Raw genomic sequence first — 15,123 nt, forward strand, 5'->3', positions numbered from 1 at the left:
AGACGGAGCCAGACCCCCGGGCTGTGTGAAAAGGCTTCCTGCTGAGATGAAGGGGGGAGCTGTCACTGTCATCTCGGTGGGCTTGACCTGCCGCAATGGATACGGCCAAGTGCGCCTCTTGTGCGAGCCACCCATCGGTTCACCTGCTGAGTTAGAGAGCCGAGTGCGAGGAAGCGGCGTCGCTATACATGCTGTTGAGCATCGTAATGATGGCGCTCAGGGGGTTTTTGTAGGGGAGGGAGTCGGGTGTGTAAGCAGATTCTCTGTCAGTCTTCAGGATGCGTTTTGTCAGCTTAAAGACCCAAATGCAAATCTTCTGCCTTTCCTAAATGAACGAGTAAGTGTGCTGCAAATTCAAGTGTGGTTTGTGAGCAGCAGTTGTGGGCAGGCTGGCAAAGGACACTTCATTCTCCTGCTTTTTCAACTCTTATAGAGCTGCTGCCAGTCAGTGTGGGCACTATTGAGCCAAATGAACCAGTTTCTACTGGCACAGGGCTAAGCCCCCTTCCAATCTTGAGGGGGGCAGAGGAGGCCTAGTGGGATGTGACCCCAGGCTCTACAGTGTTGGGAGATGCTGTGCGGAGCAGCAGGGCCTGGTGTGCAAATGTCACATTGGGATGGGGGCCTGTTCAGCCCTTCCTGATGTGACAATCATCACACACGCAACATGATGTGCATGACATTAGCCCCCTCCCCCATGTGGTACACAACTCAATGCCTATTACCACCTTTCATTTGACCAGATAAAGAAGGGGCCATAGCTCAGTGACAGATTGTCTGTTTCGTAGGCAGAAGATTCCTGGCTTCTTCAGCTAGGTGCGTGGTAGGTGGTGCTGTGATCTAAACTGCTGAGCCTCTTGGGCTTGCCGATCAGAAGGTCAGCGGTTCGAATCTCCATGACAGGGTGAGCTCCCATTACTCTGTCCCAGCTCCTGCCAACCTAGCAGTTCACAAGCACGTCAAAGTGCAAGTAGATAAATAGGTACTGCTACGGCGGAAAGGAAGGGACAGGGTGGCGCTGTGGGTTAAACCACAGAGCCTAGGACTTGCCGATTGGAAGGTCGGCGGTTCAAATCTCTGCAACGGGGTGAGCTCCCGTTGCTCGGTCCCTGCTCCTGCCAACCTAGCAGTTCGAAAGCACCTCAAAGTGCAAGTAGATAAATAGGTACCGCTCCGGCGGGAAGGTAAACGGCGTTTATGTGCACTGCTCTGGTTCGCCAGAAGCGGCTTAGTCATGCTGGCCACATGACCCGGAAGCTGTACGCTGGCTCCCTCGGCCAATAAAGCGAGATGAGCGCCGCAACCCCAGAGTCGGCCATGACTGGACCTAATGTTCAGGGGTCCCTTTACCTTTTACGGCGGAAAGGTAAACAGCGTTTCCGTGCGCTCTGGTTTCCGTCATGGTGTTTCGTTGTGCCAGAAGAGGGTTAGCCCCACTGGCCACATGACCCAGAAAGCCATCTGTGGACAAACGCCGGCTTCCTCAGCCTGAAAGCGAGATGAGTGCCACAACCCCATAGTTGCCTTTGACTGGACTTAACCATCCAGGGGTCCTTTAGCTTTTACCTTCTCCAGGTAGGACTGGGAAAGGCTTCTGGCCCAAATGTTTGAGAGCCACTACGTCTTTGGTGGAGATGATACTGAGAGCCAGTGTGGTGTAGTGGTTAAGACCGGTATTCACGTAATCTGGGAAACCGGGTTCGTGTCTCCGCTCCTCCACATGCAGCTGCTGGGTGACCTTGTGCTAGTCACACTTCTGTGAAGTCTCTCAGCCCCACTCACCTCACAGAGTGTTTGTTGTGGGGGAGGAAGGGAAAGGAGAATGTTAGCCGCTTTGAGACTCCTGAAGGGGAGTGAAAGGCGGGATATCAAATCCAAACTCTTCTTCTTCTTCTTCTACTGAGCCCAGTGGACCAATGATTTGACTTGGTAGAGGGTAGCTTTGCCACTCCCCCTGGTGGGTCTCCCTCCCTGGGTGTTTTCGGCTCATGAGGCGCATAGGAGCCAACTCCTAGGGTCCGACGGGTCTTTACCCCCCCCTAAAATATTTGAGGGGGCTGGAACCCCACCAAAGTTGATGGACATTGCCATTCAAATGGTACGTGTATGCCATGTCATGTGATCAATTATGCAGGGTGTGGCTTACCTGCCCCCCAATATTCTATTCAAGATGGCACCCCTGGTAAAGAGGGAGGACCATGAGGAGGGTGGACCAAGGCTAAGACTTTGTCTTGTCGTATGTTGTGGTGCAATCCTCCATCTTACAACTGGGGCCCTTTTCAGACGTTAGTGGACTCTGGTCACCCAGCAATTTCTGGGAACATCTAGGAGACTAGCCTAGTCCCCGTAGTCCCAATCGCCTTCTCAATCTGAACCATGGATGGTCCAGGAATCAGCGTGTTTTTACATGAGTAGAATGTGTGCTTTTATTTAAAATGCATCTCTGAGGCATAGGAATTCATTCATTTATTTTTTTCCAAAATATAGTCCGGCCCCCCACACAGTCTGAGGGACAGTGGACTGGCCCATGGCTGAAAAAGGTTGCTGACCCCTGCCATAGTCCACTGACCACATGCCACCACAGAGCATGGCCATGATGGCTGGTAACCAAAGAGAGTCCCCTCCTTCATAAATTTGTATTTTAAAGCCATCTAGGTTGGCCATATGCTTTCTGGCTAACGTACCTTCACATGAAATTTAGTAGGACCTTCTTAACACATCTCTGTAAAGGTAAAGGTAAAGGGACCTCTGACCATTAGGTCCAGTTGTGTCCAACTCTGGGGTTGCGGTGCTCATCTCGCTTTATTGGCCAAGGGAGCCGGCGTACAGCTTCCGGGTCATGTGGCCAGCATGACTAAGCCACTTCTGGCGAACCAGAGCAGCACACAGAAATGCCATTTAGGAGCAGTACCTATTTATCTACTTGCACTTTGACGTGTTTTCGAACTGATAGGTTGGCAGGAGCAGGGACCGAGCAGCGGGAGCTCACCCCATTGCGGGGATTCGAACTGCTGACCTTCTGATCGGCAAGTCCTAGACTCTGTGGTTTAACCCACAGCGCCACCCGCGTCCCACACATCTCTGTACTCTTGTGTATATTTTTAGGACCTGATTTCTGTGTTTACAAGTTGTTTTAACCTGCTTCCCTTAGGTTGAAGGGTAGATAAAACATCACCATTGAATAAAATATATTAAAGGATTCTTCACCATTATTTCAAGGCTAACGCCATTGTTTCACAAGAGCGACCCAATTTTTTATTTTTTATTTTGCAAGTAGCATAAATGTTGTGCTGATTATTATCATCTATGGTGCTCTCATTAGCCTAATGCTTTAAAAATGACTTGATCATTAATTGACCAACATTTGAGCTGCGTATGGACGGAATGTAGTTTGTTTTGTTTTGTTTTACTGGGCAGAAGCCTCTAACCCCTGCGCCACTTTAAGACGTGCCCAATGTTTCGGAACAGGGAGCAGCGTGCACCATTAAGCTCGCAGTAGGATGAGGAATTTTGAGGAAACGGAACGAGGCCGTGGATGGGATTCGTGGAATTTTGTACGGGGGTGTCTTGCATGTCTATTGACGCGAAGCGATGGAGTGTGTGCATCTGCCTCACTCATTATGAGCTTGGATGGTGCTCTGGAGAGAGAGAGGGAGAGAAAGAGTGAGTGAGATAATAATTGGTAACGATTTTGGACGGCTGGTGCTGAGCTGATAGAGCAACACACTTGCATGCCGCAGTGTCCTTGGGGTGTAATTAAAGAACCTTTTCTATTTTTTAGCATTCCAGTCGAGAGCGAGGGCGTTATGGGGCGGGAAGCGTTGTCGGTGCTTGTCTTTCCCCGAGGAGGGGGTGGCTCGCTAGATTCTCGTTGTTATGTCAACCACAGCACCCTCGTGGAGAGAGGGAGAGAAGAGAGAGGGGGCCCCCTTTTCATTTATCCCCATTTCAAAATGCACCCACATTCTGACTCCGTCTCTCATCTCCTTGTTCATTTTTGCTGTGTTAAGTGGATGCGTCCCCAATTGTCTCACTGAACATCAGGCTTTCCAGAGGAGAAGCACCCGAGCAGGGCTTTTTCAGGCTTCTGGAGAAGCGGAACGTCTGCAGGAATTTGAAAGAAATCCCCATTTTTTATTTATTAGTTTACTATGCTTACTTGTTGCTTTTTACACAGAAGCGCCTCAAAGAGACTTGCAAAGCGAGCACAGAAAGAGCAAGAAACATTGAAACCAAATACAGCCGTACCTCGGGAGTCAAAAGGAATCTGTTCCAGAAGTCCGTTCGACTTCCAAAACGTTCGGAAACCAAAGATGTTTGGGTTCCAAAGAACGTTCGGAAACTGGAACACTCCCTTCTGGATTTCTGATTGTTTGGGAGCCAAAACGTTTGAGTTTAAAGGTGTTCAGCTTCCGAGGTTCCACTGTATTAAGAGGAACAATAAAAACCAGAACCTGAAATGCTCATCAGATAGTTACAGATAATTATTATGGATAAATCCAACTCACCCCACCCAAAGCGGAAGCAGTAAATGGTCACAGACACAACAAATTATGTATCTATATACGTACAGCGGACGCTCGGGTTGCAAACGTGATCCGTGCGGGATGCACGTCCGCAACCCGCAGCGTTCGCAACCCGCAGCAGTGCATCTGCACATGTGTGGGTTGTGATTCAGCACTTCTGCGCATGCGCAAAGTGCAATTTAGCACGTCTGTGCATGCGCAACCCCAAAAACCTGGAAGTAACCCGTTCCAGTACTTCCGGGTTTCAGTGGGTCCGTAATGTGAAAAAACGCAACCTGAGGCGTCTGTAACCCAAGGTATAACTGTATTGCATTTATATTCCACAGAACTCAATGTGGCATACATTGTTCTCCTCCTCCTATTTATCCCCTACAACAACCCTGTGAGATTGGTTAAACTGAGAGGCAGGGACTGACTCCAAGGTCACCCAATGAACTTCATGACCGAGTGGGGATTTGAACACTGCTCTCCCAGGTCCTAGTCCAACACTCTACACCACACAGGCTTTCTGGTATTCATTTAGTTATTTACTTCTTTATTCCCTGCAAATCCCCCTCAGGTCTGATTACCCCAATGCCTGTGGGAAACTGGAAAGCAGAACCTGAGCAGAAGAGCCCTTTCGCCTCCTGTGGCTTCCAAAAACTGGCATTCAGTAGCATCGCTGCCTCCAGATAGTGGAGGCCAGAGCATAGCCATCACGGTTAGTGGCAATTGATAGTCTTCTCCACCATGAATTTGCCTGATCTTCTTTGGAAGCCACCTGAGTTGGCCATCAATATCTCCAGTGGCAGTGAGTTCCATAGTTTAACTACGGGAAGAAGTGCTCCCTTTGATCTGTGCTGAATCTTCCAGCATTCTGCTTCTGGCCAGAACTGGACACTGAACACACAGAGGAATATTCCTTCTTGAGTTTGACCCTACACATTTCCATTTCCCTTCTTATCCTGAGCCCCTGGCTTCATCTGCCATCTTCTGGTCCCTGCCAATTAGTTCTCTATGGCTAGATTTGATTTTTTATTTTTACTGTGCGGTTCTTCCCATATTTAGGAGTCATCAACCGCTTAATCTGATTCCAGGGCTGGCTGGCTTCCCCAGAATTCGAGGCATCCGGTGTTGAAAGAAACTGGAAAAAAGCACACATCTCATGACCTTTGGCTCGATGGTACTGGTGTCTTTTGCCGTTTGCTTTTGCAGGAAAGATTGACAGGCGTCCTCTGGAGACGCCGATCATGTCGGCTCGCTCTGTCAGAGAGCCCACTGAAGTACAGGCAATTAGTGTCCAAAAGACTGAGCAGTTTGTCTGGAAAATCATACAAGAAAGCGGGTCAGGTTTGCTGCTCCTTGTTATGCAGCTGGGATGGGAATTTGTAGAATTGCGTTCTGGCACTTGGTCAACTGGTTGTTTGCCTAAAGCTGCCCTGTTTAACGGCTTTTAAGAAAATCCCTTTTTACTTAGTCTTTATGATTTCCAGATGTAATCTTGAGCGCCTCCTTTTAAGAACATAAGAAGAACTTTCTTGATCAGGCCAATGAATTACAGACCAGCATCCTGTTCTCAGAGTGGTTAACCAGATATCCGTGGGGAACCCACAAGCAGGATTCGATCACAGAGTGACAACAACAACAACAACAACAACAACTTTATTATTTATACCCTACCCATCGGGCTGGGTTTCCTTAGCCACCCGGACACACAAAAAGTCAAACATCAAAAACTTCCCAATACAGGGCAGCCTTCAGATGTCTTCTAAAAGTTGTGTAGTTCTTTATTTCCTTGACATCTGGTAGGAGGGCATTCCACAGGGCAGGCGCCACCACCAAGAAGGCCCTCTGTCTGGTTCCCTGTAGCTTTACTTCTCACAGTGAGGGAACCGCCAGAAGGCCCTTGGGGCTGGACCTCAGTGTCCGGGCTGAACGATGGGGATGGAGACGCTCCTTCAGGTATACTGGGCCAGGGTCATTTAGGGCTTTAAGTGTCAGCACCAACACTTTGAATTGTGCTTGGAAACGTACTGGGAGCCAATGTAGGTCTTTCAGAACTGGTGTTACATGGTCTCAGCAGCCACTCCCAGTCACCAGTCTAACTACCGCATTCTGGATTAGTTGTAGTTTCCGGGTCACCTTCAAAGGTAGCCCCATGTAGCGTGCATATCCCAATTAATCACAATCCTAATATTTATTCATTCCTAGGGTTTAGGGGGAACCCCCCCCAATTTATAACAATAGTTTATGTGTTGTTTTAACTGACTTCCTCCTTCAGGGACGCTGGGCCAATAGTTTCAACTGACCATGCAACAGCAACTGCCCATCAAACATGTTTCACAATTCAGCAACTTGAATAGGATATTGCGTAAATACAAATATTTTGCAAGAAATTTGGTGCGGCTTAGAACCGAAGCCAGCTGTAAATTAATGTTTGTGCTGGATTGGTGATGCCAATTCTTAAGCATGTAGAAATCTGGTTTCTATCAGGATGGTCAGAGGGAGGGTGTTTTATATTTGTGCTGTCTAGAATTAGGAAGCGCCAGGATATATGCATCCTGTCTTGGACTGACTGTTCGAATCTAAGAAGAAACCACTAGCTGACACTGAATTTTAACTTAAGAACTGTCTGATGGAGACCATTGGTTTCAGGTAGGCAGGGCTCATAAATATATAAAATGGAAACTTTGTCTGCAGGCATTTTCAGGTGTGACGCATCCAGGTTTTTAAATCAAAATCTCTCATTAAAAACTAAACACCCCCTGAGCCGAATAAGCAAAGGCACCACCCACATACAAATTTGCTTTTGCTTTCTTCTCAAGCATCTCTGACAGTTTATCTTTACGTCAGAATAGATCAGACATGCCAGGAATGAAAAAATGCTTCTCTTCTTTGCCTGCTAGTTAATGGTTACAAGTATTGCAAAAATTAATTAAAACAATTTTAGGTGTAAGCTTTCATGTGCATGCACACTTCTACAGACGCACTTGTATATGCACACGAAAGCTTATACCTAAAACTACTCAGTTAGTCTCTAAGCTGCTACATTATAATTTTTAAATTCTTTTGGAAGGTTTCTGTAATAACTGTAGGGGTTACTCGTGCGCAAGTTGGTGCCACTCCTGGCTAGTTTGCCTTGTTAAACCTTTTCTGTCTGGACAGCCCTACACTTCGTGGCTGTTTAGTCGCTGGCAGAATCCGTCAGTGGGCGTTTCTTAAACCTTTTCCAGCATAAAAGTTGTTTGACTCCAAGTCTCCTCCTACTCTCCCTGCGCGGAAGTCTTCTGCGCAGGGAGGGCGTGGGTAGTGGAGGACCTGGGCTCTCATCACTGATGTCCAGTGAAGAGTCCTGGAGCTGATTCCCCCATCTGCCCCCCTTTATCCCTGGTGTTATGCTGATTTCCTTCCCCAGCCGGTGAGCCGCCTCTCCCCCTGCTGGGCCCTTCTCCAGCATTGTTTGAGAGCCTCGCCTCCGCCTCTGGCTCCGATGTCAGTTCCCTGACAGTTTCTTTCAAAGACTTTCATATAACTTTTTTGAAGACTTGACTCTTTTCTTTAGGTTTTTAAGAAGAGTCTTTTTAACTATCTTTTTAAAGAATTGTTTTCATTTCTTTTGACTACAGCAGACCAACACAGCTACCTACTTGAATTTTGCAAAAATTAAGTTTGGGGGAGAATTGAACTTGCATTAGGGCTGGAAATCAGGGTCCCCTTGTATAAAATTGTTGGCATCTCAACAGCATCCCTTTAAAACAGGCATAGGCAAACTCCGGCCCTCCAGCTATTTGGAACTACAATTCCCATCATCCCTAGCTAACAGGACCAATGGTCAGGGATGATGGGAATTGTATTCCCAAACATCTGGAGGGCCAGAGTTTGCCTGTGCCTGCTTTAAAACAATTATATTACCGTAATCCCAAAGATGGCTCTCTTCATATGACTGAGTTGCGCCTGCATGCATTCCATAAAAGTGCAAAGGTCAAAGGGGCATTGCATTAACACCCTCTGTTGTTGGCCAGGAGTTACCGTATTTTTTGCTCTATAAGACGCACCAGACCACAAGACGCACCTAGTTTTTGGAGGAGGAAAACAAGAAAAAAAATTCTGAATCTCAGAAGCCAGAACAGCAAGAGGGATCGCTGCGCAGTGAAAGCAGCAATCCCTCTTGCTGTTCTGGCTTCTGGGATACCTGCACAGCCTGCATTCACTCCATAAGATGCACACACATTTCCCCTTGCTTTTTAGGAGGGAAAAAGTGAGTTTTATAGAGCAAAAAATACAGTAATTTGAGCTTGAGCTGCTATGTATTATTTGGGTCCTTTCCTGCAGTCAACCAGGCTTAGAGAAATGGTGGGGCCAAGACCGAGGGTCCAGTGTCATAGAAGGCAGAGGTGGAAGGGACAGGGGAAAGTGTAGGATATTGGCTACATTTGGATGTCACAATACACTGTGGCTTATTGTGATAGAAATGTGCTGTCGGGGGGTTTGAGCTGTCACGCTCCTTTTCCTCTGGCATGGCTGCGAGGAGGTGATTTCAAACCACTGCTTCTGTTTTTTTTAAAACCACAGTTTACTGTGCCCTTCAAGCCCTAAACTGTGGTTGATCTTAGCTACAGTTTGTGGAGAGTGGCCAGCTTTCATAACCCGCAGTTTGGGTTGTTAAGCTTAAGCATGGCTTGTTGGATTTGGACAAACGGACCAGCAGTGGTTAATCGGAAGCAGAGAGCTTCCAAATTCTTCCCCGAACCTTGTGATGTCTCATTCAGGTCACGATAAACTGTGGCTTATTGTGATGCCTAAATGCAGCCTCTCCAAGAGAGGACTGGAGAAGAGAGTGCACTCAGAGGTTTTCTGAATCACTTCCCTTCCTCCATTCATTCAGGAGATGAGTAATGCGGTGATTTTATTTTTCATTAATACAAATCATTCTGGTTCCCAAGCATTGCTGTTTTGCCAGAAAGCTGCAGCCAAGGTTGAAGTAGGAGGGAATAGTGAACAACACTTGAATAGAGAGCAGCTTCCACTATTATTTCCATTTATTTATTTATTTTCTCTCTCATTTTTTTTTACTTCAACATTCTCTTCCAGCTGTTCATTTCTTTATCTCTCTCGGCTCCTGTTCCTGCTTCGTCCCCAGAGACCGAGGCACGCTGTAATGTTAAATGCGCTCACACTTAGCCAATGAAAACCAGTCTGCTTTGAACTTAACCTTGGCCAAAGCCATAAAACAGGACAGAGGTGGGGAAACCAAGGGCCAAATGCCAGTGGTGGGCAGGGCCAGGGTTAAATTGGGAGGAGCACTGGGTGTAAGTTTTTCCACTGAAAAGTAGCCACACAAAGGCCAGATGTTTCTACATAAACCGCTGTCAGTTGTAAGGGCAGGTGGGCGTGGCTTGAGCAAAATGGCGTCACAGGTGAATCGGGGAGGCCTCTTGTGCCTACGGACTTGAGCTTCCTCGTTGTTTCCTTCGATCAATAAAACAGGAGTTGAGAAAGATCGTGTGCCCCTTCTCCTCTAGCTCCAGCTCAGAGCCAGCAGATGGCTTCTCCCAAGGCTTCATTGCCCCAGCAAGACCCACCTTCTGACCCCTCCTCAAGCTGGTCTTCCGAGAAATGTGATTGGAGGTCATTGAATGATCTTGGACCATTAATGGCCTTTCTGCTTTGCTGCAGTCTTTCTGCTTACCAGTCTCTTATGGCGGTGAGGGGAGGAAATAATGTATGACAGGCAGGAAATAATGTATGATAGTGATCTACTATCCAGTATAAAAAAAACTGGCAGTGATCTACCACCCTCTGAAGTAATTGAAGTTCAATCAATCAATCAATCAATCAATCAATCTTTATTTCACAGATACAGTAGTTATGTTTGGGTAGCTTCATGACAGATCCAAATAGTTATTAGATGGCCAAGTAACTAAACAAGTGAGAAAAGTCAAACTATGTATATTTGTATTAGTTTACACAGTTGTGAGGAGCCAGTCAGAGTGCACCAGGCTGTCTCTCTCTCTCTCTCTCTCTCTCTCTCTCTCTCTCTCTCACACACACACACACACACACACACACACAACATCCCCATTCCCTCTCTCCACCTCAGTCTTTCCCCTAAAAAGGTAAAGGGACCCCTGACCATTAGGTCCAGTCATGGCCAACTCTGGGGTTGCAGCGTTCATCTCGCTTTATTGGCCGAGGGAGCCGGCGTACAGATTCTGGGTCATGTGGCCAGCATGACTAAGCCGCTTCTGGCAAACCAGAGCAGTGCACGGAAGCGCCGTTTACCTTCCCGCTGGAGTGGTACCTATTTATCTACTTGTACTTTGATGTGCTTTCGAACTGCTAGGTTGGCAGGAGCAGGGACCAAGCAACGGGAGCTCACCCCGTCGTGGGGATTCGAACCACCGACCTTCTGATCGGCAAGTCCTAGGCTCTGTGGTTTAACCCACAGCGCCACCCGCGTCCCAGTCTTTCCCCTACTGTTACTTTAAATCACAGTTGACTTCGTGCAGCCTGCGACCGACAAAAATCAGTCCGTGATCTATGAGTTGATTGTGATTTGCGTGTTGGACACGCCTGATGTATGACATCTTGAGCTTCTTGAAGGAAGTGTGGGTGCAACTATGGCTGATAAAAAACTCCTTGCCAGATAAAGACATTGTTAGGCAAGATCTGGAAGAAGCCATGAGCCCCACATCTTCTCTTCCTCTTTTGATCACTGCACTTATAAGACTAAATCTTGACACCTGCATCCTTGCTTCCATACTTCCCCCCTTCCAACAGCATGTTCCTAGACCCTGAATGCAATTTGTTCATATGGCCAAAATGACCTTTCGTTTCTCTCACGGAAACTCAGCAGTTTATCAGCGTTCCGTCGCTCGCATCTTTGATTCCATTGAACCAGAACCTTCCCTCTCTCTTGCCTCCTTTATACGTTTTCTCTTTCTTTTCTTTTGCAGAGATTTGAAGAGCTCGAGGCAAAATCTTCTGGGCTCCTCACACTCCAGTCACAGGAAAAGATCTAAATCTGTTTCATGAAGACTGAGGTTTGGTTGATTGTCAAGATGATCGCCTGCTGGAAAACCTGTGTCCTGGCAGCCTTTTTTCTTCCTGTGGTAAGTAACCCTAGGAGTGTTGTCATCACATCAAGCTACCCTGCTACAACCTGCATTCTTTTAGGGTAGATGCCCTGGTTGCCTATGCAACTCTCCATTCCCACAACCCAGAGGTTGTTCAAGTGTGGAAAGGGGAAAGGAAAAGACCAGTTCTTGAGCATACATTCATGGTATTTTCAGCTGTGAGGGAGACATTTAACCTTTCAGTTTTCAGGAGTGAGGAAACTGTGCTTAGGTGAAGGGAGCCTCATATGAATCTAACCAGACTCATGGGTGTCCACACGATTTTTTCCAGGGTGGGGGTCAAGTTTGAAGACTGAAAGGCAGGGGTGCAGACCAGTGTGTCAACCAAAAATGGAATAACGCCTGCACATTTTCTTTCATATATCAGGTTTTACAAATTCTAAAAGCCTTTTTTTAAAAGGAATCTGGAGATTATGTTTCATGGCGGGACTGAGGAGGGCAACTGTAAAAAAAGGTAAAAGGTAAAGGACCCCTGGATGCTTAAGTCCAGTCAAAGGGGACTATGGGGTTGCGGCACTCATCTCGCTTTCAGGCCGAGGGAGCCAGCGTTTGTCCACAGACTGCTTTCCAGGTCATGTGGCCAGCATGACTAAACCACTTCTGGTGCAATGGGACACTGTGACAGAAACCAGAGCACACAGAAATGTTGTTTACCTTCTCACTGCAGTGGTACCTATTTATCTACTTGCACTGGTGTGCTTTCAAACTGTTTGGTTGGCAGGAGCTGGGACAGAGCAACAGGAGCTCACTCCATCTTGGGGATCTGAACCGCCGACCTTTTGATAAGCAAGCCCAAGAGGCTCAGTGGTTTAGACCACAGCGCCACCTGTGTCCCTACTGTATCTCTTCCTCGCTGCAGATGTTTATGCCCAGATCCCTCCATTGTTTGGCCCCGTGGTGAAGAGATTTGAGTGGAGAGTCTCTTGACATGTAGAATTGTGTCCTGAACTTGTTGACCAAATTGTCTTCCGGTATAAAGATATTCAAGTGAGCTATTGTCCGTGGGGGCGGGGGGTGGGGGGTGGGGGACTCCCTTGGCTTGGCCAATAAACAAACAAATAAATAAAAAATCAGATAAACAGTGAGTTAAAACTTTGATTCTTGAGGCACTGTTGCTGCAAAGTCTTAGTGGTAGTAGGTTGTCTTCATTTCTTTGAGGGGCTGCTGACACCAGGTCCTTCAAGCGGATTATATGGACTGCAAACCTATCTTTTGAAGGAGGCAATAATTGTAACTTCACATTGTAAAGAGTGTCCGAGTTGGTGAGAAATGATATGAATCTTTGGAGAGAGAGAGACAGAGATAATGTTTTTCCATTAACACTACTTTGCCTTTGTTCTTTCGGAGCCAATATGTTCATTACAAGAGCGATGCTGGGTCATTAATTTTCTCTAATGTTGTTCATGGTGGCCTACAATGGTGGCGTTTGCAAAGCAGTTGCTTCTGGATTTCTCTGCCTGCCAAGACAGTTATTTGCTCACGATTCCAAGAGACCTATTGGGCTTGCACAGTTTTGGAAGCCCCGTGACACCTTCTATGTTGTCATCCTCTGTTGTCCTGCCCTGTGTATTTACAGACTCAGATTAATTCTTATCCATATATAAATGAGAGCTGCAAGCAACACCCCAAATGCACTATTCATTTAAAGCACTAGCATACAAGTACTTTAAATACTCGTGGCTTCTCCCCACCCCACAAGAATCCTGGGAATTGAAGAATAAGAGACCTTATATAGCTCGCTGAGCATCACCACATGACTTGTTCAGTCTTCAGTTTAACATAAAAAGGTAATAGACCCCTGACAGTTAACTCCAGTCTCGAACGACTCTGGGGTTGCGGCACTCATCTCGCTTTACTGGCCAAGGGACCCGATGTTAGTCTGCAGACAGTTTTTCCAGGCCATGTGGCCAGCATGACTAAGCCACTTCTGGCAAACCAAAGCAGTGCACAGAAATGCCATTTATCTTCCCGCTGGAGTGGTACCTATTTATCTAATTGCACTTTGACGTGCTTTTGAACTGCTAGGTTGGCAGGAGCAGGGACCGAGCAACAGGAGCTCACCCCGCTGCAGGGATTGGAATCGCCAACCTTCCGATTGGCAAGCCCTAGACTCAGTGGTTTACACCACAGCACCATCCGCGTCCCTGTTTAACATAAAAGGTAAAGGTAAAGGGACCCCTGACCATTAGGTCCAGTCATGGACGACACTGGGGTTGCAGCACCCATCTCGCTTTATTGGCAGAGGTAGCCGGTGTACAGCTTCCGGGTCATAGAATCATAGAATCATAGAGTTGGAATAGACCACAAGGGCCATCGAGTCCAACCCCCTGCCAAGCAGGAAACACCATCAGAGCACTCCTGACATATGGTTGTCAAGCCTCTGCTTAAAGACCTCCAAAGTAGGAGACTCCACCACACTTTTTGGCAGCAAATTCCACTGTCGAACAGCTCTTACTGTTAGGAAGTTCTTCCTAATGTTTAGGTGGAATCTTCTTTCTTGTAGTTTGGATCCATTGCTCCGTGTCCGCTTCTCTGGAGCAGCAGAAAACAACCTTTCTCCCTCCTCTATGTGACATCCTTTTATATATTTGAACATGGCTATCATATCACCCCTTAACCTCCTCTTCTCCAGGCTAAACATGCCCAGCTCCCTTAGCCGTTCCTCACAAGGCATCGTTTCCAGGCCTTTGACCATTTTGGTTGCCCTCCTCTGGACACGTTCCAGTTTGTCAGTGTCCATCTTGAACTGTGGTGCCCAGAACTGGACACAGTACTCCAGGTGAGGTCTGACCAGAGCAGAATACAGTGGCACTATTACTTCCTTTGATCTAGATGCTATACTCTATAGCATCTAGAATCTATACTGGATTCGAACCACTGACCTTCTGATCGGCAAGTCCTAGGCTCAGTGGTTTAGACCACAGTGCCACCCGCGTCCCTCTGTTTAACATATCTTTCTTTAAAAGATGATGGGATGGATTCAAGGAGGATAGGTCCACCTGCAGGTTATTGTCATGATGACTACATTCTCCCTCCACTGTCAGAGTCAGTTTGCCCCTGAATATAATTTGCTGGGGATCTCATGGAATCTCAATGGCTTCTCATGGAAGCTTCATCTAATGGAATCATAGAGTTGGAAGGGACCTTGGGGATCATCTAGCACAAGCCCTTGCAATGCAAGAATATGCAGCTGTTCCATATGGAGATCGAACCTGCAACCTTGGTATTTTCAGCATCACGCTCTAACCAACCACCATAACGTGCGGCCTAGGACCTTCATATCTATGGGACCGCCTCTCCTGGTATGCCCTGCGGAGGACCTTAAGGCCCACAAATAACAACACTTTGGAGGTCCCGAGCCTCAAGGAGGTTAGATCGGTTTCAACTAGGGCCAGGGCCTTTTCAGCACTGGCCCCGACGTGATGGAACGCTCTGTCACAAGAGACCAGGGCCCTGCGGGACGTGACATCTTTCCGCAGGGC

At 47.3% G+C, this 15,123-nt stretch overlaps 2 protein-coding genes across 9 annotated transcripts in view; both read left to right on the forward strand.

Moving 5' to 3' along the window:
• Nucleotides 1-15,123, forward strand: part of GHRHR (growth hormone releasing hormone receptor) — a 443,159-nt gene that overhangs the window by 290,397 nt on the left and 137,639 nt on the right. The window lies entirely within an intron of this gene.
• ADCYAP1R1 (ADCYAP receptor type I) overlaps nucleotides 1-15,123 on the forward strand; it is a 152,220-nt gene that overhangs the window by 34,185 nt on the left and 102,912 nt on the right. For all 8 annotated transcript variants that reach the window (XM_082192459.1, XM_082192464.1, XM_082192462.1 and 5 more), the window contains exon 2: nucleotides 11,462-11,617. In XM_082192459.1, coding sequence (XP_082048585.1) covers nucleotides 11,537-11,617 — 81 coding nt within the window. In that variant the 5' untranslated portion in view covers nucleotides 11,462-11,536. The remainder of the gene's footprint in view (nucleotides 1-11,461; nucleotides 11,618-15,123) is intronic.

Source organism: Podarcis vaucheri, assembly GCF_965113315.1.
Source record: "Podarcis vaucheri genome assembly, chromosome: 12".
Classification (NCBI taxonomy): domain Eukaryota; kingdom Metazoa; phylum Chordata; class Lepidosauria; order Squamata; family Lacertidae; genus Podarcis; species Podarcis vaucheri.